The sequence below is a fragment of the Leuciscus leuciscus genome, assembly GCF_965113295.1.
Source record: "Leuciscus leuciscus genome assembly, chromosome: 12".
Classification (NCBI taxonomy): domain Eukaryota; kingdom Metazoa; phylum Chordata; class Actinopteri; order Cypriniformes; family Leuciscidae; genus Leuciscus; species Leuciscus leuciscus.
Window position 1 is genome coordinate 7197089 of NC_138736.1, and position 24877 is coordinate 7221965.

The 24877-nt window shown below is 37.7% G+C and overlaps 1 protein-coding gene across 3 annotated transcripts in view; it reads left to right on the forward strand.

The window, feature by feature from the left end:
• col16a1 (collagen, type XVI, alpha 1) overlaps positions 1 to 24877 on the forward strand; it is a 70529-nt gene that overhangs the window by 1098 nt on the left and 44554 nt on the right. For all 3 annotated transcript variants that reach the window (XM_082187016.1, XM_082187014.1, XM_082187015.1), the window contains exons 2-8: positions 3843 to 3936; positions 10555 to 10623; positions 11712 to 11829; positions 15736 to 15859; positions 16909 to 17190; positions 17695 to 17775; positions 22045 to 22119. In XM_082187016.1, coding sequence (XP_082043142.1) covers positions 3861 to 3936; positions 10555 to 10623; positions 11712 to 11829; positions 15736 to 15859; positions 16909 to 17190; positions 17695 to 17775; positions 22045 to 22119 — 825 coding nt within the window. In that variant the 5' untranslated portion in view covers positions 3843 to 3860. The remainder of the gene's footprint in view (positions 1 to 3842; positions 3937 to 10554; positions 10624 to 11711; positions 11830 to 15735; positions 15860 to 16908; positions 17191 to 17694; positions 17776 to 22044; positions 22120 to 24877) is intronic.

The window sequence follows — 24877 nt, forward strand, 5'->3', positions numbered from 1 at the left end:
CGTCATAACATGATCCTGTGATTCTGTTTTGTATGAGGAGAAGGGAAGGTTTGGAGGCATCTGTATTGTGCAGCTGTGCAATCTCACACTTCTCTCTGATAACTTCCGAATATGGGCATTGCAAATACTGCTTGTCATGATGCAGCTTTCAAAGTGTAATCTGAAGGACAGTTATTTCATACAACCCTCTGGCAAGGTGCTTTTAAATTTGATACAGACCATAGTTCATTCATGATCTCTTTCTAAACCTTCTCAGCTCACTTTCTGTACCACACAGGGATTTTTTTTCAAAATCAGCCTGTGGGAGTGGAAAAAATGCATGCTCTATATCTGATGGTAAAACCATCTGCTCAATTGCAGGGAGAGACAAGGTGAAGATACGTTTGCAACATAACTTGTGGACACAGATTATTCCTCTTTGGTGAATTTGGCACACATTTCCATAAAAAAAAATGATTTAGTTTGATAAACCAGGCTTCAAGAAAACCAGTTCCAGTATCCTTGAGTGAGAAGCAGAAAGACGCTGCACCAGAAAAAAAATAAAAAAGCTAAATGCTCCTTTGGAAAAGAAAGATTGCAAAACAGATGTAATTGAAGGTTAAACAGTGCCGCAGACATGATTACAAATGCCACAGATCCGATTATAAATCTCTCAGGATTGCTCTCTGCATGTGTTTGAAGTGTCTCTCTAGCTCCCATGTTCCTTTAACCAAATGCTCTGTGCTGGAAATGTGGGTATCTGTGTAACCTGTCCTACTCGACCCGCTCCGAGTGGGACTCAAACCGGCGTGGGAGGCGCGCACGCTAACAAGGACGGCAAAAATCGTAGAAGCTAGTGTGTGTCTTGAGGCCAGGGGAGTGAGGTTTACACGCACAAACTCCCATCCAGGTCACGGCACCAAAGGTAACCGGTCCTACTCGACCCGCTCTGAGCGGGACTCAAACCTGCATGGGAGGCGGGCGCACCAACAAGGACCCTAAAGACCACAGCCGCTTACGTGCCTCTTCAGTGAGGGGAGTGAGGTTTACACATACAGCTCTTATACTGGTTCTTACATATCATTAGGTTTTCATGTTACAATTTTAGCACCTTGCGTTCCCAAAATAGTGATTCTTAGATGTGTTTATAAGTCAGCGATTAGCTGACAGCACTATAGGTCCATATAAAATAGGAATACTGTTTGTCACTTGTTTGCACTCTTCTGAAGAGAGAGAGAGAGTTTAACACTCCCTCTTTCCCTGAGCTCTCAGGCTCTGACATGAAAACAACACACTACGCGGCTTCTTGACAGCCTACTTCCTGTCAGCAGTCTGCAAAACAAAATGACTGTAGACTTTCTTACAATAGCTCATTAAAGCCCTTGTTTATTAAAAATGCACATTGTCACTTTTAGCCTTTCTCTTAAATGGTCCCGAATTATTGTTTTCGCATGCATAGATTGATTGTAACTATCAGTCTTTCATTGAAACACTATGAATTGTCGTTTGTAGCCCACGTTCTTGATTCCCTAACTAGTGCTTTAGTCATTCCGACTATAGACATTCACTTCAGATTGCCGGGCACTGAGCCAAGACAGAATGCGAGAGAGACTCTTTCCTTTATCTGCGCGGTCCAGCTGTTCGCTGCACGGCAAACAAAGTGAAATGGGAACAAAACAAGCACAAGCTTTAATTTCCATTCCTTTTTCTGTGCGTGGAAGCGAATGGTAATGAGAAATTGCCCTGAGGCATTGAATATAAGTAATGGAGTATCTCCGCCTCGCTCACCTGAAATGGATGTTGTCTTGTTTACTAGAACACTGTTGATTTTGTGGTGAGAAGTGAGGTAGAGCTTTGTAAATAACTGAATCGGAATGATACAAACAGACGTGCGGGCAGCCAGTGAAGGAAGGTATAGCATTTCTCATCTTCAGGTGATAGTGTATACTCTGGGATGGTGTTATTTCGCATGACACCTTCACTTTCGGTGTCTCAACTGGTACAGCTCTACAGGTGGTGTGACCTCAGTTGGAGGATGCAGATTAGGTGTTGCCTGCAGAAACTTCACCGACAGGCTGAAATTTACAAGAAAGCCATTAAAGGCAGAGGAGAGGGCCTTGTCCCTCGGGCGTTCTGACTAATACATCACTCTGACAGGTTCATGTCCAGACACGCCGGTGAGGGTCACTTTGAGTGAGCAGCATGTCTGTAAACAGGGAAGTGAGGTGATGTTGGTTCTGTGAAAACATGCAAACACATTTTAGATATACTTCATATTCTGTTTAGTTCCATTTGTATGTTGCAAGCAGTTAAAGGTGCTGAATCCCTCCATATGCACTGGAAGATAATACACATAAATAATTAGTACACATAAAATAGTTTCTTATATTTTATGGCAAGGGAATATGGAATGCTGTTCTTTTGAACTTTCTATTCATCAAAGAATCCTGAAGAAATATATGAAAAAACGGTTTTCAACGATGATGATGATGACAATAAATGTTTCTTGAGCACCAAATAAGCATATTAGAATGATTTCTGAAGGATCATGTGAGAGTGAAGACTGGAGTAATGTTGCTGAAAATTACATTTTAAAATATTCAAATAGAAAACTACGGAAAATTGCCTGATATAAAGTCGCAATTGCAAGTTATAAAGTCAGAATTGTGAGATATAAACTCGCAATTGCTAGAAATAAACGTGAAAATTGGACTTTTTGAAAACTAAAAAAAGTTTTCATTTTTTTAAACTAAACTTTTTTTAAACAAAAAAAAAGACTGACTTTTTTTCTCAGAATTGCAAGTTTATATCTCACATTTCTGACTTTATAACACGCAATTGCAACTTTATATCATGCAATTCTGACTTTATATCTCCCAATTGCGTGTTATAAAGACAGAATTGCGAGATATAAACTTGCAATTCTGAGAAAAAAAGTTTTTTTTTCCTTAGAATTGGATTTTATAACTTTATATCACGCATATATAACTTTAGATCTTTATAACTTTATATCATGACTTTATATCACGCAATTCTGACTTTATATCTCGCAATTCTGAGATAAAAAGTCGCAATTATCTATTAAAATGTTTTATTCTGTGGCGGAAACAAGCTTCCATAGAAAACCCAAAATGCAATATGCTCTACTTTTTAATTTCCAGTGTGATGGATGAACCAGAAGTAAAATAAGCTGCATGTTTAATGTTTTTTATGACTTAATTAGTTTTTAACCTTTTTATTTCCAAGTTAATCTGGACACCTCTTTAAGAATTAAACATGAAACGTGATGAGTTCATGCAGAGTTTGAAACATTTAGAGTGGAATAATGGCTTCTGTTTCACATATTATTATTATTATTATTATTATTATTTTAATTTTAATAGTAGCCTAGGTAGGCAGTATAATGTGCATTATTCAGCATTAATTGTGGAGAAGCTTTGTGTTTCTGTGTATGTGAGAGATGATAATGTTACTGAAAGGGACAGATGGGCACTGTAATGATAATCATCAAACGTCATGGGTTACAAAGCTTTATTGGAAATGCTTCGGATCATTAGCACATTTTCTACTCTAAAAGCACCCATCCAACCTTATAGGCACCATTATTAATCTGGCCTTTAACCATTATATTGATTATGACTGCTCCCGCATGCTTTCTTACACTTTCTAGCAATTATTTAGAAGCTCTTTTATTGCAGACGTATGGTATTAAATGTAAAAGAAAAAAATGGTGCTGTGTCATAAAGCACACACCTTAAGAATGAGCTCATTACAGCATTTCATAACTCATCTGTGTTCTGATGATTTACATTGGTCTTGGTTTCCCTCTCACCTGTTCACTTATTCTTTTTTATCATGGTTAGGAGCTGAAGGAGGGAGTCATGAGGGTCATCTGCTCCTCTCTGGTGCTTCTCACCATCTGCTTGGGTCACGGGGGTCGACTGGCATCCGCTGAAGGTAAGAGTCTGGTCTCCAAATCAAAGGATGACTTTGTCAAAGGCTGGTTCAAACAGCTAAGATTCTGTATGTTTAATTCATACTTCTTCCAACATAACATTATGAATATTTAAAGGAATAGTTAAAATCCTGCTATCATTTGCTAACCTGCATGTCAGTCTAAACACATAGGATTTGATGGAACATAAAAGGAGACATTTTAAGAAGTGCAGCCTGCTGGTCGACATTGTTAGTACCCGTGGAGATTGACACTTTCAAGCTTCAGAAAGCATGATGTGCTTCAAACGCACAATAAAAGTGTTTGTGCACTACTGTATTCCAAGTCTTTACAAATCATACCATAGTTTTGTGCTTGAAACAGACATTAAAGTGGTTATCCACTGAACTAGCGAACCACTGAGAATGGATAAATTAATCAGTTGAACTCAAGAACCACTTTGATTCATGAACAAAGCATTCAGAATCAAAGCAAGTAGCCAGATTAAGGGATTCACTGAAAATTCATTCATGAATCATGTGTCACAGCTTCTCTCAAGAACTCATCTAATAGAATTGAAGCAGATGTCAATATTAATTATTTTCCTCTGTCATATGGCTTCAGTAGACTTGGAACAGTTGTTGGGCCACTTTTATGATGCTTTGTTGTATTTTTGCTTGATAAAGCTTAGAAGTCTCAGTCAGCATCATAATTGCATGAAAAAGAGCGACCAGCACAATTCTGTAAGGTATCTCCTTTTGCGTTTCACTGAAAAAAAAGACTGAAAGTCATACGTTTTGAACAACATGAAGGTGAGTAAATGATGCCAGAAGCTTAATTTTTTTGGTGAACTAAGAGAGCAAACAAATCTAAGTTGATGGATCTTGAAGAGGAAGTATAACTGTCATATTGCAAATTAATCTGAATGCCTGACTACATTTCATTGTTTAACTGAATGCACTCTTTAGTGAAGCCTTCTGTGCATACTGCTGTGTGCTGTATGCCTACTAGCCAAACTTGTGTTTTACCCAAAGTACTCATTGTTCTTTATTTTACAATTTCCTTTCAAACTTTTATAAGGTCTGGTATTACTTAAAATGAAAAAAAGAAAGGAGGGGGAAAAATCATGAAAGAACAAGGACCTGTGGAAAATGGCTCAGCGTTTTAAGGGTGATTCCATGCCTTGTTCTCCAGACTGCCAGAGCTGTGTCTCAAAAATATGGTTATGGAAATTACCCTTCATACAGCAGAATTGAGTTGTAAGTGGTGGACCCTCAGTATTGATATTTTGAAATTTTTTTCTGCATGTCACTTTATATCCTCAGTGTAATTAGGCAAATTTTTAAGAAGTTTCAGAAGTTTTGAAGTCCTTCAGAAACTACTGGCTAGTGGTTTCATACAAGACTGGCTTGTGCCCTAATAATGTAAGGAAACATGAGAAGCCCTGTTTGTTTTGAGGCAGAATCTCCAGTTTAAACGATGTAAGGACTTGCTTGTTATCATTCATCACTTTATACTAGTGCATGTTGTTTTTGCACTTTTGCTTGTTAGGCTCTTCTCAAGCTGGGTCTCTGTGGGGTTTGAGGCAGGAGTGAGAAATGTCAACACCTCCAGTTTTTTATTGTATTATATAATAATGCTGCTTTATCTTATTATTATAATAATGTAAGTCTGGCTGAATGTAGCCAAACATCTACTGAAATATTAGTGGGCCCTATTTTAACGATCTGAAACGCAAGTATCAAACGCAAGTATCTAAGTAACTTTGTGGGCAGTTCTCGGGCGCTGTTGCTATTATATTGGCGGGATAAATTACTCTTGCGCCCGCGGCCCGACGCAAATCTAAAATGGGTTGGTCTGAAGTAGCTACATTACTCATAGGTGTGGTTTGGGCGTAACGTGAAATAAACCAATCAGGGCGTCATCTCACATTCCCTTTAAGAGCAGGCGCGTTTGTTCCATGGCGGATTGCTATTATAACGGCGGATTTGCCAGGCGCACGCCAGGAGCGGTTCACAGCCGAGGAGACAGACGATCTCGTCAGGGCCGTAAAAGACAGAGAAGTGACATTGTATGGGGATGGGAGAAACCCACCCAAATTAGCTTCGGTTAAACAGGCGTATAATAATTTGGGTAAATGTGTAAGCTAAATTTATGCCTATTTTTTCACATCTTCATGGACACCTCAATGATTTCCCTCATGTGGAATATTTTTCCTTGTAATTATGTATGGTTTGCAAAAATGGCAACTGTTGCGTCTGTGTAGATGAGAGAAGCAAAGTGTATGCACGTTGTTCACACGCTACATTATGGCCAAGCATGTGCCCTTAAAATAGCATCTGAACGCGCCACTGACTTTAGACTAGGTTTTTCCTGGTCAGTGGCGGAATTGTTTTCTGGAACTGCAAAATAGCACCAGGGAACATTTGCGCCGGAACATGCCTCCTCTTTGCGCTGAATCGCCCCCGGAAGCGCAAGTTCATTCCCTAGTTTACCGACGTGCGTCTGTCGAGGGAAAAGTCTGTTGTGCGTCGGGTACAAAATAGGAATGATACATGCGTCGGTGTACGAAGTCAATTGCACTGGGTGCAAGATAGGGCCCCATTAGTGCTTCTTATGCCAAAAATATTGTGTCGATTGATGATAATATGATTATGTCTTTCTATGTTTAAGGCTAAACCTCTTTTTAAACATTTAGCAGTCAAAAACCAGATTTGATTGAAACTTCAATCAAACCATATTTGGTCATTATTAAAGTCATCATGAAATCAAAACGGATGCTATTTACTTCATGCATGCTCTAAAATAAAATAACTTGCTATTTATATGATTCACATTTTAATGTGACTTTTGTATGACTTTTTCCCTTGTGCATTTTTGTTCTGATTGCACCATTTACCCTTTCATCACCATGTAAATCTGTGCTCAGAAGTGATGCACGATTGCTTTAACTAACAAACTAACTCTCAAAAAAACTTTTCCTACATTCAGCCACATCCAATTACCCTAGGCTTGGATAGTAGATTTCTGGGATGTCTTTGCTCACCCCCAGCTGTGCAAATCCCCAATTGACTTTTTCCTTAATGAGTTTCTCCAGGCCAACTTTGGGACCTAAAAATATACAATAAACAATATGCAAGCAGGGACAAATAGAGCAGAGGCCAATCGAGGGAATCTGAACAAGGGTAAGACACAGTATCTCACATAATGAGCTTTCCAGATAACCGACTGAATCCAGGAAAGGTGATATGTTTTTATTTTTCTCCCCAAATTTTTCTTCTATACCCTCTTTAAAATGGATGTATTTTTATATTTCATTCTTTTGGAAAGTGAAGGACTTTGAGGAAGAACCTCAAAAGAGTCTAACGGTGAAGCAGCTTGTACAGCTACGTATCTCTAAATTAAAAGAATGCTGACTCTGAACATATGAAATCCTAAACCCCAGAAACGTTCACTCCACTTCAAACTCTATAGCCCTGTCTGCAATGCTTGATGACGTGTCTGTTCTCCATGCATTTGAAATGCACCTCTCCTCCCCCTGCGTTCAACTTTCCATCATTGCCTCGGGAGCGAGAGCCGCCTCCAGCTTTCCTATCTCCTCCCTGACATCTCTGAATATTAATCCCGCCTTTTTGCCGTGTGAAAGCTGAGGGGCTTTGTAGTACCTTGAAGAAAAGGGATTTAGCCGAGTCTGTCTGATTTCAAAAAGTGGAAATGCGAGAACAATTCAAAATTAATTCTTTATCTGACAGATAAGTTTTTGTTGGAGACATTTTCTCCCTCTCTGTATCTGCTGAGTTGGCTGTGGAGAGATGCAGGTGTTGTAGATTTAAAAAGAGCTCTTTGTAACTTGACAGGGCAAGAATACGAGTTGGAAAACCCATCACCTGCTCTACTCCGCCACTAGAAGCTCAACGAGACGGCTCTGAGCTGCTTCTCTCTTTTATTGCTTGAGTTTCTCATACTCATCTGATCTCTGAATCTTCTAAGTGACAGTTCCCTACGCTGCAGTAACTTCCTAATGCACTTTGATTGATGTATGTGTCTTTGAACCAAACCATGCTGATTAAAAACTCTTCTCGTCTCAGACACCTCTGACATGCTTCTTCACAAAGAAAAAGTTTTTATTTTTTTTACAGAACTTTTCAGTGTTTGTAGATCATGAAAAAAATAAATTTTTCGCCAATAATCAGTATCGTTCAATAGAAGCAATTATTTTCACTATTCTTTAAAAACAGCTGATGATCAGGTCCATTATATCCTGTCAATCAAAAGGGTGTGGAAAAGCGTATCAGACTGCATCTCATACCGTGAAGAAAACGTCTCTTGTTGAATTAGGGCTGTTAACGTTAATGCAACAGTTAAAGTATAATATAAAAACAGCAATGTTGAATTGAATTTATTAATTTAATTTAATGTTTGCTTGCAAGCTCTATTTTACCCTATTAATTAATAATCACCCGTAGTTCAAGAAAAAGTTGCCATGTCCAGGTTTTTTCCCTACACCAAACATTATTTGAAGGACGCCTTCCATCCAATACAGTTGCCAAGAGCGTTGTTCTTTATTACTTCTGATAAGAAAAAAAGTCTCAGCTTACGAATTCTGTCCATTTTATCACAAAATGCTTGCAATAAATGGCATTTTGACGCTCTTAAATGTACCGTGACAGATCGCTGTAGCGCCTCAGTTCAAGTAGCAGCGTGGAGGAGCGCGAGTCTTTTCTTCCACTAGTTACAGTTACAGTATAGCATGAATAAACATGCAGGGATATCAAAAGGTATGTTGAAAAATACACTACAACTTACCAAAATGTACCATGTCATCGCTCAATCAGTGTTTCACCCGTGGAAAGACATCAGTAAAACAACTTAAGAACAATATGTCACTTAACATTGCATTTACCTCTGGAAAGTTATCCAATATTCCCAGTTTGTTAGTTATCCATAAAAAAACTGTAGATATGAGCTTATTTACTTAATTATATGTGTATATTTTAATACATTTTTCATGGAGACAAGTGTTTAAATGTAAACTACCTAATGTGCAACTGAGTTCGTTGTAATCAAACATTTCAGTTTTTATTTGTGTAATTAATAATACAAAGCAGTTTACTATAATAGTTGGGCTTTAAAAAAAAATACCTCTAATATAGCTAGTAATATACCAAATGAGAGTGTTCTCTGTAGTTTACAGCATTAGTTAACTTGTGAGAGATTTTTTTTTTTTTTTACGGAAGGGCAAAATCAGTATCAGTATCGCAGATATCATTCTGAATAATCGGCTATCGTATCGGCGGATACATTAAAGGGATACTCCAATTTTTTTGGAAATAGGCCCATTTTACAACTCCCCCAGAGTTAAACAGTTGAGTTTTACCGTTTTCGAATCCATTCAGCCGAACTCCGGGTCTGGCGGTAGCACTTTTAGCATAGCTTAGCATAGTTCATTGAATCGGACAAGACCATTAGCATCTCTCTCAAAAAATGACCATCATTACGCCTGCTGGACTCATGGTACGGCAGCAAAGATTCTTGATTATTACGCAGGAATGAGAGTATAGTTCCTAGCCATATCAGCCTAGAAAATCGCAACTTTTCATTTTCCATCGGTCTTAGTACACGATGTAACTACAGAAGAGTCAAGTTTTAAATAGGAAAAATATCGAAACTCTTTGGTCATTTTTTGAGAGAGATGCTAATGGTCTTGTCCGATTCAATGATCTATGCTAAGCTATGCTAAAAGTGGTACCGCCAGACCCGGAGATCGACTGAATGGATTCGAAAACGGTAAAACTCAACTGTTTAACTCTGGGGGAGTTGTAAAATGAGCCTATTTCCAAAAAAAGTGGAGTATCCCTTTAAGTATTAGGACATCTCTAATACAGAGTCATAATGCCCAATCAAAATTTTTAGTATGTTTTAAATGTAACTTCCTCCCTAAAAAGTTATTTACATCAAGTTGCACAACAGGTGAAAAAAGTTTATCACTTTATTAAATAAAAATGGATGGTGATCCTTGGTGTTCAAGTCCAGTTGTTCACTTGCAGTTTTTCTTTATATGTTAAACAAGTTCAAGCTTAAAGTTAAAAAAGTTTTTTTTCCCCCCATTAGTTCATGCCTTTTCTCATTTAGAGCACCAAAAGAGCAAGGACCGCCAATAATGCCCCCTTAAAGTCACCATAAAACGGAAGTTGCAATAGTCTTTTCTTCCCTATGTGATGTATTTCTGAGTTAAAACGACTTCTGGAATGACAAAAAATTAAATAAAAATTGGGTGGGACTTGATTTCATCCTTTAGGAATTGATTGGATTGTATTAACTTTGTTAGATCTTTTTCATATGTTGCCCATCAGTTGAGTGTGTTTCAGACCACCTGTCATTGTCTTTGCCACCATGCAGTGAGATTGGGAGAGTGATTCCCCCAGAGAAAAGCAAGTTATTTTTAGCTCCATTTATATGTGAGGTGGTGTCTGTCTCCTTCACACAATCTTTGAATGGCTCAACTCTTTTACCTCATGTTCAGGACTAAGTTTTGACAGGACACTTCATGATTGGTTGTACAAGTTTTTTTTTTTTGCAAAACCTTTCACAGTTGGCAGGACAAGATCTGCTGCAACTTGACTGCTTCTCTCTTTTTTCAGGTGTCAGCTGCCCGTCCATACAGGTAGAAGACTGGAAGTTTCCTCAAGCTGCCAGACACAACATTACAGGTAAAGACTGCTGCATATGGACCTTCATTAAAGTAGCCAAAAATGAAAATTCTGTCATGTACTCGCACCCTCAAGTCATGCCACAAAAGAAGATGTTTAGTTGAATGTCCAACCTGCTCTGCTAGGTGGTTGTCCAAAAAGGATTATAAAGTCCATATGATTTGTACACTGTATTCCAAGTATTATAAAGCAACATCATAGCTTTGTATTAAAAATATCATTCACTAAAAATCATGACTCAAAATGCATTTCAAGTTTGAGCGAAATGATGGTGAGTTGACACACTTTTCATTTTGAGCAAACTTATCCCTATTCTCATGATTTTATGTTTATGTAAATGCAGAAACACTGGATTCGTTCTTGCTGTGATGCTTTTTAAAATCAATTTAATGATATATATACATACATGCATATACTGTGTGTGTATGTATATATATATATATATATATATATATATATATATATATATATATATACATATACATATATAATTTATATAGAAGTCTCTTATGGTCAACAAGGCAACATTTATTTGATCGTAATACAGTAAATACAGTAAGATTGTGAAATATTGTTGCAATAAAAAAAAAAAAAAACTATTTTCTATTTGAATATATTTGAAAATGTCATTTATTCCTGTGATGGCAAAGCTGAATTTTCAGCATCATTACTCCAGTCTTCAGTGTCAAATGATCCTTCAAAAATCATTCTAATATTCTGAGTTGATGCTCAAGAAGCTTTCCTTATTATTATCAACACTGGTTTCTACTCCCTTCGGCTGTGCTGCATCTTACTTCCATTATTTCTGCACACTGCATATCCAAAAATGGGAAAGATGTTCACTGTAATCATTCCAGCCTTTTAATACACTTAATAAAAGTCCAACTGCCCATAAAGCAGTCTAAGGAATAGACTCTGTCTATGTGCTGAAAGATATAGATACTCACAGTATTAAGATTCCTCCTTTGGCCTTATATGAATTGAAAACTGCCACAGCAGAGATGATACATAGTGAAGGACATGTCAGATAGCAGCCCACTCTTCATTAGCCTGTGGGGTGGTAAATGGATTGATCGTCCGATCCGCAGGTTTCAATCTGGCGCGGCGTTTCTCCCTGCTGAAGAACAGCGAGGTCAAGAAGATCCGAAATCTGAGAGGGCCTGTCATCCTTCGCCTTGGGAAAGTCCAACTCATCCAACCTACAGAGTAAATGTTTTACCTTTCCTCTTCTTATTTGTCTTATCTATTTTCTAGTTTTGGACAGAGGGAATGGTTATTTCTGTCTTTTCCTGTGACCCTTTAGGGTCTACTATAGAAAAAAAAACTAAATTTTCACTCTCTCTCAGACTATGGAGTCTGTTCATCCTCTAAAAGCAATACAGTTCAATAAAATATAATTGCAGAACTACCAAAGTATTAGCAGGTCTGTACAAGCCTTGAATTCCTGGCTGTTGACTGTTATTTGGTTTAACATTTACAGTAGCATCATGAAAGAATCACAATAATGTCACCAGAGAGATTTTGACTTCGTCCTTATGTTACGTCCATCTCTCTCCAAATAAACATTTCAGCAGAGTACATGCTGCTTTGTGCGTTTACACAGAAACGCTGTTAAATTTTTTATTAACAATAACTTTAAGTGCTTTTGGTGAGACCTCAAGCCACAGTAACAATCCGTTTTATGACAATGCTTTTATTGAGCCGCGCATAGATGAAAAATGTCATTGATATAAGCTAACGGGTTCTGTTTCCTCTGAGTTCTTTGTACTTTATGTTGGGATGAGAAGTTCAGTTCGCATTGGTTTAGACTACACATCAGCTTTCCTTAGAATTTCCTGTTATCCTTTTCTCATGTAGACTTAACAGAAATGAGAGCTTGAGTGTTTGAGCCAAATAGGTTAGAAGAGTAAGACTGAAGCTTTTGTGCTGGACTGTAGAGCGTTTTTATACTCTTTTTGTACTTGCTCTGTCGTCATACAGTATATCATGAACACACACACACACACACACACACACACACACACACACACACACACACACACACACACACACACACACACACAAAATGATGTCCTTCAAAAGCCCTTTTTGGACAGGAGAACTTCTTTTCCCTGAGGAGGTTAGATAACTTTGTGTTGTACAGGCTAACTTTCAGATTGATATCTCATGCTAATCGAATAAGTGTTAATCCTCTAACAATCCTCTAACATTTTTTTGAAGGAAGATATGGTGACTACAGGCAAAGTGGGACATATTCTGATCATTTAAATTTGTTTTTAAAATAAGATCCAAATAGCTACACTGGTTTCATCACATTCTATGGGATGCTTGGATACATATATCCTCAAAAATATTAGTTATCCATTATTCAGATGTTTAGACATGTGATCTTTTTTTCTCTAATAGTGATTGAGCAGCTGTTTATCTCCCTGTCATAAGATGATAACTGTTCTCTGCCGCTCTCTTTAGAGAAAGCTGCTTGGCAGATGCAAATGAACATTAGGATTTGACACAGCTTATCTTTGTGCTGATGGTGCATTGCAAGAAATGTTACTTAAAGGTTAGGAATTTGGATCCAGATGCTTGGTGGAAGTCTTGCGAGACCATCAACTCATCTCTTATATTAGATGTGTCCCAATTTGTGCATTTACCTTTGCAGCGATGTACTGTTAATGAACATTGAGACGCCATCCACACTGCTGAGAGCGACGCTTAAATGAATATGTAGATATGTGCTGTGCACTTTCCTCTCAATAACAAAATAAACACACAACAAAATGACAGCAGTGAGAAAGCAGCGGTTAAGAAAGCGTCTGATCGCAGCGATGTGGATATGTTTGCACCAGTTCTGCAATTTACCATTCATTCAAAAATACAGTTTTTTTTATTATAAAGTATATGTAAGACTAAAGTCTACAGATCAGGCTATGTAAGACTATAGTTTGAATTAATCCCTTTACTTTGCATGACACATTGACATTACAGTACAGACTAGCAAAATGGAGGGACTATCAGAATAGAATAGAATAGAAGAGTATATAGTGCATAGTATAAGTGCATATTGTGCATCATCTGAAACACGACTGATGTGTCTCCTATGGAGTTTCAGAATAAAATCTCAACAATTTCACAAAATGTGGTCAGAATTGCCAATATGTGATCCTGGACCACAAAACCAGTCACATGGGTCAATTTTTTGAAATTGAGATTTATATCATCTGAAAGTTCAATAAATAGCTTTCCATATGGTTTGTTAGGATAGGACAATATTTGGCCGATATACAACTATTTGAAGATCTGGAATCTGAGGGTGCAAAAAAATCAAAACATTGAGAAAATCTCCTTTAAAGTTGTCCATTTTTGTTCGCGATTGTGCTTCATTCACTCACAAAAATATCTGTTTTATATATTTATGGTAGGAAATTTACAAAACATCTTAATGGAACATGATCTTTACTTAATATCCTAATGATTTGTGGCCTGAAAGAAAAATCGATAATTTTGACCCATACAATGTATTGTTGGCTATTGCCACAAATATACCGTACGACTTGTGACTGGTTTAGTGATCCAGGGTCACATATATGTTAGTTTCCAAAATGCTTTCTTTCTCCATTTCATATCTCTTTTAGCTGCACTAATAGTTGTCTTTTGGTGGAAAGTTGTACGGTTTGACCTTCTGAAAGATACACATACACGTACACACAGGCATACCCAAATCCCCCCATCATCAGGGAGTTCCTCTCTAAGAATGGGTTTTCTAGAGCCCCAGGTGCTTTCCCCATTTGAAACCTGAGCTCTTTCTCAGCCAGAGAAAGAGAGCAGAGCCTACACTTGAAACTCACTCGACATGGCCAGCTTACTGCAGAGAGAGAGAGAGTGAGAGGGAGAGAGAGAGAGACAAGATTCTTCCTACATAAATGCTCTCCTATATTCTCTTTCTGTAAGATAAAGTGTAATGTAAAGTCTTGTCAGCTGGTCTCTGATATGTGATAGCTGCAGATGGTGTATAAATTGTTCGTCCACCTCTGTGTTAGTCATTCTCTTAGCTTAGACTTGGCCTGTAATAGAACTGTCTACCTCTTGCTTTCCTTTATCTAGGATTTCACCTCACCTGGGAGAGAAATTGAGTGTGTTTACACATGTCTTTGAATTTGTGTTCGAGAAGAAGTAAATTTGGGGGCCGATAAGAATAACAGATAATCAGCAGCTTGTTGTGGCTGATCCTGATAATGAAGCATTTTGCGTTTTCTAGCTAATTGGCTAATTAATTAAAACTACTCACTGGACACCTAATAAGTGTTGTTTAAAAGCACCGTTCTTTACAATTAATATAGGCGAAATGACAAATTATTTTTAATTAGCTAACAAATTAGAAATGTTCTGTTTTTGATTTATGAAAAATGCTCACAATAACCATTACAGGATTTGTTGAAAAACCATACCAATCACAATATGATTTGTGAATCATTCACTAATAATAACTGAACTTTCCTTGTTACTGGCCACCAATATATCATGCACCTCGATTCTATAAAGTGTCGTAGATCTGCTATCTCTAATAATTAAATGAAAAAATCGTTAATCTTTGATTTATGATGGCCCTTTCAGTGGAGTAGTTTTGTTCAGTAATATCAGCAAGAAATCTTTGAAAACAATGTGTACCTCACCCCCTGTCATAACAAGTTTCATCCTGTACAAACTCTCTCTCTCTCTCTCTCTCTTTCTAGTTCTTAGGCCTGATTTCATTTTTTCCTTAAGGAGGCCAGCCTCACTGTTATTACTTTTCAGCACTCTCACACTGTGTGTGTGTATTTGGGATGGTAAACACATTCCTGGAGTTTGTCTGCCCTTGACCCACCAAGAGGCAGGCAAACTGTTTATCTAGAGAGAGATCGTCGAGAATGAAGATGAGGATTGCTGAGCTGCATTTCTCTTCAAAATTAGTGTCAGGGGTTATTATCTCTCTATCTGTATCCACACCACCATCAATACAGATATGCTCCCACTACTGCTACCATTCAGACTGATTCTGTACTATTACAACCCACCTGCTCCTCGTTTATTTGTTTGTTTGTGTGCTGCAGTCTAACCACATGCTTGTCTCCTCAGTCAAGTATTTCCTCATGGACTTCCAGAGGAGTTCACCCTGGTCTTCACCATGTTGCTGAAGAAGAAATCTTTGAATGACAACATTTACCTGTTCCAGATATCCGATGAGCACGGGTATCCTCAGGTGTGTGTCCACTTTCCCCTCAAGTCCATAGATTTGTGTCTTCAGGAACTGGTAATTATAGGGCAGCATGTTAAATCATAAAATTCTAATCGCTGATTATTTGTTAGATATTGTTAGTGGTGCAGAAGTTAGCACGATTAACCGTGACACATGTATAGAATTCTTGTATCCTGCTTTTGATCAAATATATTTTAACAGCAAGCTAGTGCTTGATTATTATGCTACAGCAAGAAACTAACACTATGTTTTGAAAACTAACTCTGTGTTTGAGTTATTGTCTTTTTATGTGAGAAATTCGGCTTTGGCACATAAATAAAAGAAGTTAAAGTTAAGTACAAGAACGTTTTTTTTATATAAAGATAAAGTCATCTTAAAGGTATAGCGGAGGATCTTTCCAAATTTTAGATAAGACCCGCCCTCTCCACTTTTTGAAAAGTTTGATTGATTCACCAGAATGATTGACAATTAGGAGGACCAATAGTTTAGACTACCCACCAGGAAGTAAAACATCCTCCGCTATACCTTTAAGACAGGCAACTTAGTCTTAAAATGAGTATCATGAGTAAAAAAAGTAATAGCGTAAAATAATTTTTTTCTATTTGATTATATTTTAAAATGTAATTTAGTGTTGTAATGGGAAAGCTGAATTTTGTTCACGTCTTCAGTGTCACATGATCCTTCAGAAATCATTCTAATATGCTGATTTGCTGATCAAGAAACATTTCTTATTATCAATGTCAAAAATAGTTGTGCGGCTTAATATTTTTGTGGAAACCATGATGCATTGTTTTTTCAGGATTTTGTGATGAATAGAAAGTTCAAATTAACCTTTTTTTTTAAACTGAATTCTTACTGACCCCAACAGAGACATACTGACCCCAAACTTTTGAAAGTTGACTGAACTGAAAACATGACTGAAAGAAATATTAATGACCAAAAAGCGTGTGGGAAAAAAGCTATATACATTTGGACCCTGTATACTGCAGCTTCAACCAAATCACATTTTATAAATAAAACGCTCTTTTTCCCTATTTATCACACTTATTTAGTTCTCACTGGACTGGAATGGTCCAGATGGCAACCTGGCCCTGCGGGCGAGAGGGGCTGACCCCGAAGGGACTATGGTGGGATGCGTGTTCGAAGGTGACGGTGTGGAATCCCTGATGGACATGCGCTGGCACAAGGTGGCTCTGAGCCTGCAGAGTAATTCGGCCTCCTTGCATGTGGACTGCAACTCCATCGAGAACAAGCCTCTGGAGCTCCGTGGCCAATTGCCCATCAATGGACACACGCTGTTGGGTATGAGGGCTACTGATGCTGCCCCTGTGGAGGTGAGGACCTCTGGTGATCCTACAAGTGTTGTAAGCCTTTTTTTTTTTACAAGGCTTAGAGTACAAGGATGTCAATTAGATGAATGACTGCAGAAGCTTCCAGCTCCTCTGTTAATTAAGCGCTACAATGCTAATAGAGTAGTCGGAAGTAGAAGTTTCCTATAAGCCGGCTTCCCGCAGGTTTTGCCTTAGGCATCCTGTCTGCAGGGGAAATGTGGCTGGGGTGTGTCTGTGGATGTATGAGAGACAGGAAGACTACAGGCGCTTCTCTTCAGGGCTAACACTACTGAGCTCACTCAGCTCGAAAAAGATGAAAAGAACAGCCCGTGGTAGCCTAAACGAGCTTCATCCATTACTAATTAATTAGTTCGTTAATCCAACCGCTTAGCGAAATGATCATGTAAATGGTCATATGTAAAACAGGGGGGGTCCAGCATTTAAAAAGCTTATTCTCTCTGTTCTTGGTCTGCTTTTAATATGCATTCTCTTTTTCTCTTTTTTCAGATTGATGTTCAGCAAGTGATGGTGTATTGTGACCCCTCTTTGGCTATCCAGGAGGCCTGCTGTGAGATACCTGGAGCTCGGGTAATCATGTCTGTTTAAACCTCAGAAAATGCTCTTATACATGGTATTAAGCAAAATATCAAATACATTTGGTGTGGTGAGGTCATTTCTATTAGTGGTTGGCCGCTATGGGCTTTTAAATGGCTTTGTATACTGATATATAGAAAGCAGGGTGCATTACGGCCAATATAATGGAAAGATGTACCTATTCCAGTTTAAAATGAGATGTACACAACAAAAACAACACTTGTCTGGACAATGTTTATTGAATGGACAAAAAAATTGAATATGTTATCCTAGGCTGTTGGTAGATTTTGTACTGTAACAAAAGGAAATGACTTGGCCATTTTCATATCATCAACATGTAATTTGTCTGATAAATCACTCTCAATAATTTCATTTTGTAGCATAAAGGATATGTCAAGGCTCAATTAATGTTTGTCTGCATTTTTTGGGCAACTACACAAGAAAAACCATTAAATTAAGTTGTTTGATCAGACAATTTAAGGAATAGTGTTGTTATTGTTTGCTAAAACTATTAAAATATTTTTTGTTAATTAAAATGAAGCTTAAACAAAATGAAATATAAATATTAGATGAAATACTTAAACTTAAAAAAGAAAGAAATTATTGCCTTTGCAGGTTACTGAAGTAAGTTTGTTGGAAGTACTAGAATTACTAAAATAAAAAACCTAAATATAAATAAAATACAAAACTAATAATGTCAAAAGCACATAACTACTATTTTACTATTTACTAATTACGAACATTTTAAAATAAAAGCTAATTCTAAATATTAATAATTGCTATAATAGTTTGCTGGCTGCTGAAAATTCAGCTTTTACTATATTTTTTTATCAAATATGTATTTTGAGCCATTTTAAAGGCTATTGTATATTTTTATTCCCACATAAAAAGATCTGATTACTTGTTGAATCATCACAATAATCGACTGATTACTTGATTATAAAAATTAGTGACAGCCCTAAAACATTTCAGAATGGACCTGCAGTGCTTTCAGTCTAATAAAACCACTAACCACAGTAACTGGTGAGCAAAAAAAGTTATTCAAGCCCTGAATACATGCAACTAACCCTGAACCAAATCTAATCCTAAACCTAACTCTAGAGTGAATACTGTAATACCAACTGTAATAGTGAAAATAAGAGAAAAATAAGTTAGTGAGAAATTTTTTCTTTTCTTTTTTTCGGTGAACTGCTTCTCTGAATATGAAGCAGTTTGCATCAAAGTAACTTAGTAACAAAGTAAAAGTTGACTCCTACAGAGTCATTTAACAATGTATGGTCTCATGCATATACAATAAACTATTGGATGGTTTACCCTAAGGGATTGAACCTACCACAGACCAAGTCTATGTAGGTAAAATAAATATAATCAAAAATATATCAAAAAAGGTGTTTTTCCCAGCATTGTAAAGTAATATTTCACCCAAGCTGATGAAACACTTGCACATGTTTTCAATGATCACAGCGGAGGCAAAGCTCATGTTTTGCTAAGGGAATGGATGCGTTCTTTCTGTCAAAAAAGCATTGTTGTAGTTGTACTTGATGGATCAAGCTCCAGCAGCGGCTCAGCTTCCATCGGGACAGCTGTGGTGGAGGAACAGCGCCTGAGTCATCGATGTGGGAGTGCTGCTTTATTTGAGGATTTGGAATTTGGTGCGTTTCTCCTTTCTGAATTGATCAGAGCTTTGGCAAGACTTGCTGAATCAAAACGGCTCACAGGAATGTGTCACATTTGCAGATAACTTCAGCCTGTATGAAAAGCATCCAGCCACCCACAGACTGAATAGTAAAGAAGGTAGAGATCAGGAAATGTCACCTGTGAAACTTATTTGACAAAGGAAGTGCACATGGGAATGGGTACAGCCAACTCTGAGCTGGTATTTTGAATTTGCTGCAATTTTGGATCAGAGGATATTTCACAGCCAAGAACTATTAGATATCATTAGTTGTGAGCCAGATGGACCATTTTTAGTCTGAAAAGATGATTCAGTGATTATTCCCTTTACATGTTACCTACCAGTTTGTGAGGTAAGATACGAATAACATTCATGTGACTAAAACATGAAGGTTTCTGTTGTGAATGTAAGCTAACAAAGTTCTTTGTGCTCTGTTGTTTTGAGGCGGATGCTCAAAGCTCCCTGCGAGCAGTGTTTAAAATGGAAACAAGAGCAACTATTTCCCCCAAAAGCATGTGCTCTAACATGGCTTTTTAAAAGCAGAGGAGTTAGCGATTACATCTTTGAGACGCAGAGGAAAAGATGTCTTAGGTCGCAGATTTCTTCAAAGACCATATTTGTTGAAAGTATCAATACCAGGAAGAGTACATGAGAAGGATTTTTGATTTACAGTACATGAAATCCAATGTTATTTTTGTATTATTTATGTACTATTATGGTATGTATTCATAGTTTGAAGTAGCTTTTATTTTTTATATTTCCAGTTTAAGTTTTATGAAATTTAGTTTTGTGCTTTTGTCATTTTTATTAGTTTTAGTGTTTTTAATATTAGCTATTTAGCTTTCTAGTCGTGTCGTAATTTCAACCTAAACTTATTTCAGGTATTTAGTTAAGTAACATTTCTAATTTCTGACGTTTTTCAGCTAATATTTATATTTTATTTCAGTTGATGAAATAGTTTTATTTAAAGTGCACCAAATATGCTATTTTAAAGGTTCCTAATTTTGTTTTGGAGGTCTCCTACAATAGGTTTACATGTATCCAAGGTAATATAAAAACACTTTAATTTTCTCTATATAATATACATTGCAGTATCGCTTCTTTTCTCACAGTGTCTGAAATGGTTTGATAAAGGTTTCGGTCTCTCTAAACCCCTCCTTTCTGAAAGTCTACTGTGCTCTGATTGGTCAGATGGCCCAGTCTCTTGTCTTTGGTCTACCGCTTACAGCGCGTGTCAGAAATGAAACGGCTATTACCATACCTGAATTTCGGCTCTGTAGGATTCCTCAGCACTTGTATACACCGTGATATTAAGTAATGATGGCGATGGGTTCCAGTAAGACTGCAAACACTGATGACTTGTTTCAGTTCAGAATTGCTTGTTTTTTTTGGCGGGGGGGATGTAGTGGAGGCTAAACGCACGTAAACGGCGTTTACGCACCTCCCAAAATTTGGAAATAGCGTTTGCCCACCTCCAAAGTGCGTTTATCCACCTCTAAATTTCACGTTATTTGAGCGGACTTTGCTTTTCCAGTGCGTGATCGCCGACCGGCACATGATTCGAGCATTTGGGCCGTTAACTACAGAGCAGAACGTGCAGCGCGCAAACACGGAGCAGAGAGCGCAGCGCGCCGAGTTGAGTAAAGCTGGCAGTAAATTCACAGATTCGAACTTCCCGGGTCAATAACTCGTGAGCTAAACGTTGTTACTACACAAATAACACCTCTTTTTAATCGTAGTAATGTAGACAAGCAGCTACAACCAATTTTTTCTCAAAACGAGCTTTCCCTCACAGTGGACAAAATACATTGATCTCTATGCGCAGGCGGCAGAGAGGCAGATCCGAAGGGACCGTCTGCAAAGTGCAAAACCCGAAAACAGTCAATAACTTCACTGTCACATAGTGTCATCAAAATAAGTTCACACATCACTGCTGTCCTGATGGTTATACTACAACACTTATTTTGTATAAATATCTTTTTGCATAATTTTTATGATTATTATTTATGAAAAATATTCAATAACTTCACTGAAATTCACTCTATTGTTGCCAAATTCAGTTTACACATCACTGCTGTTCTGATGGTTATACTACAACACTTATTTTTAAAAAAAGAAAAAGTTTTTAATTGTATGTAAAATTGTAAATGTACCTTTTTGATGATTTTTATTTTGAAAAATATTCAATAACTTAACTGTAATTCACTGTATTGTTGCCAAATTCAGTTTACACATCACCGATGTCCTGATGGTTATACTACAACACCTTGGTAGTACCATCAAATGATAGCCTATAGCGATGTCATCAGGATGCACATACACCGGTAGGCAGTGGCCCACCTTACCGGATGACCACGTCGTGGTCCACCAGAATTTATAGTTTACCCACCTCTTTTTTTACCACTACACCACTGGGGGGGAGAGACAATAATCGTGCACTTTGACCAACTTTGCAGACATTTTACATTCACAAACAGCTGTGTTAAACACTACATGAAAGGTAATATCTGAAAAAGCATAATAAGGTGACTTTAACAGCATCAACAAGGATCAAATTGGTTTGACTTGTGACCTTTGTGCTTCCATAGTGCCCACCAGATGCTCCCAAGAGTCGACGAGCTGCAGAGAACCAAGTGGAGTTCGTGCCCAATCCCTTCTCTCAGGTAAAGTATTGTTAAATTGTTAAAAATCTGTTTAACCAAAAATGGATGTTATTATGGAGATGCAGCACATAAACTCATTTGTTTGATGCTGCTCTTGAACATGAGCCACTGAAAGTGTGCAAGGGCCTCTAATGAATAGATCTTTCAGAAATTAAGAGAGGGGTTGTTAGTTATTGAATGTGGGATCTTGATCTTGAAATGGTTTGAAGTGTTTGAAGACACACATGTACTTGCTCTCAGTGGGAGCTATTAAGGGGGCGTGCAAACAGGATGCATTCATAAGCAACAAGAATACAATGGAATGGAATATGTTGAAGAGGCCTCGGGATGTGTTTTTAAAGGGGTGGTTGATTATGATTTCACTTTTCTAACTTTAGTCAGTGTGTAATGTTGCTGTTTGAGCACAAACAACATCTGAATATCAAAGTTCAAAGCAAAGGCAGATATTTGCTTTTAAAGAAATTGTTTTTTAAGGACTACAACAAACGGCTGGTAGGGACTACACGACATTCCTCCCGGGTTAGTGACATCACGAAACCTAAAATGTACATAAACCCCTCCCCCGGGAACACGCAGTCCAAGTTTAGAAGAGGAAGAGTTGTTGTAGTAGAGCACATTTGTGATTCTGCTCAAGCTGTTGCATCCATCTTTTCACATGCAATACAGTACGTAACACAAATGCAATATATAATGTCGGTCTGTAGGCAAACAGTTCCCACAAGAGCGATTTATAGATTATCATGACAGAATATGCTAATCAATAACTTGAAGATAGTTAACTCCACATCAGCAACATATATTAATCAACTAACCATTCAGAAACGTCCTGTTGCATTCTACATGTTGTCACTTCTTCTCGAGTCTCTCCATCATTGTCCGACTCCAATTTAAACATAAAAGGCAGAACAGTTTCTGACATTTTAGTGCTTGTCTGCGTGAGGTAATCGGAGCTGCCAACACACACACACACACACACACACACACAAAAGCTCTTGAAGCTCCGCCCTCTGTGCCGAGAGCAGCAGCTCATTTGCATTTTAAGGGACACACACGAAACAACGTGTTTTTACTGACCCTCAAATAGGGACAATTTGAACATGCTGTACACAATTATCTGTGGGGTATTTTGAGCTAAAACTTCACAAACACACTCTGGGGACAACAGAGACTTATTTTACATATTGTAAAAAGGGCATTATACCACCCCTTTAAACAAACTGAATTGTTGAATGAAATGAAACACAGATTCACAATGGCCAAAAACATCCATCAAATGCATTTGTGCATATTAACCAACAATTAAAAGTGGTGCAAACAGAACAAATCCTGTGTGTATGCACCACACAGCCCAGAGAGGTGATCTTCCTATAATAGGTTTACCAGGTTTACCCTTTGGGCAAATATGCTAATAATATACTCATTTGCAGCATCCAGTTGAGTTTTTCGTACATTTCCCCTGTTAGAACACATGAATGGTTCAACCCAGCAGCATTACAGCACATAAATAGATGAAGAGATGAGATGAAGATGTGATGCAGGCTGATAAATATTTCTCATCCTGATATTCGACATAAAAATGACACAGTTAGTGGCCATTAAGCATCCCACTAGCAGGCAGTTGAACGAGCTCTTCTGCAGAAACTGGAAATGAACGTAAATTCTTATGAACAATGCCCAGTGGGCTGTAGCAGTGCTGAAATCAAACATTCTCTGCTTCCACTGCTCTTTTCTTTATTTTATTCTTGTTCCTGCAGTCCTGGTATGTGCACGTGTATTCCTGCACCTACATGTTGTCCGTCTTGCGCTCTCTTTCTTATTTTTAGGGGTTATTTTGCATGCTTAATAAATTGTTAATAAATTGAAAGCATTGCTATTCAACTATGGTTGCAAGTTCAGTCGTTACCAACAAAGTTCAGCGATTTGGTGTTTCCTGAAACTTCACAAGTTTCGCAAGCAGCATCGCAAACTTATGTGGTTGGAACTACTTCTTTCGAGCTCTGGTTAGTAGCATAGTTTCTTGTTACCATAGCATGTGGACTTAAATAGGTCATGATCTTGGGCACAATAAGCAAGCTAACATTCAGTCCATTCGTTATCTATATATCTATACCATTTAAATATATATATATATATATATACATTTTAATCTAGGTATTTTTGCATGTCAAACAATTTGGCCAACGCCTCTTCTTGTCGACTAACGTTTGGTCGACTATTAGGAGGCAGCCATAATATTAGGACATTCTTTCTCAAAAATATATTTATAAAAACTGTTTCTATGGACTTTTGATTTGATAAAGAAGACACTCTGGCATTCGGCTAAATACCTCCTCATGTGTTCCATGGAAAAAGAACAATTATGTTGGTTTGGAGGAACATAGGGGTGAGTAAATGATAGACTTTTTAGATGAACTATCCTTCTGCTGGCCAACCATACTCTATAAACAAAACTCTACCAAAGGTGCATGACATAGAGCTGAAGTTTGCATCAGCTGCAATGAGTACACGCAATTGCACTGACCCCAACACATCATTCTACGTCTCTACCTTCTCCAGGAATAACCTTAGTTCAGTCTTCCAGATAACAATAACTTCTTCTTAGACCAGGGATTTGGATGCTATTTCCCCCTAAAAAAAAAAAGAAATTCATCAGCAGTTTCTCAATGATGTTGGCGTGGGCTGCTCTTGTTGTTTCTCCTGGCAGCAGTGAGTCATGATCATTAGCAGGGCTAATAAAAAGCTGGTTGGTGAATTCACT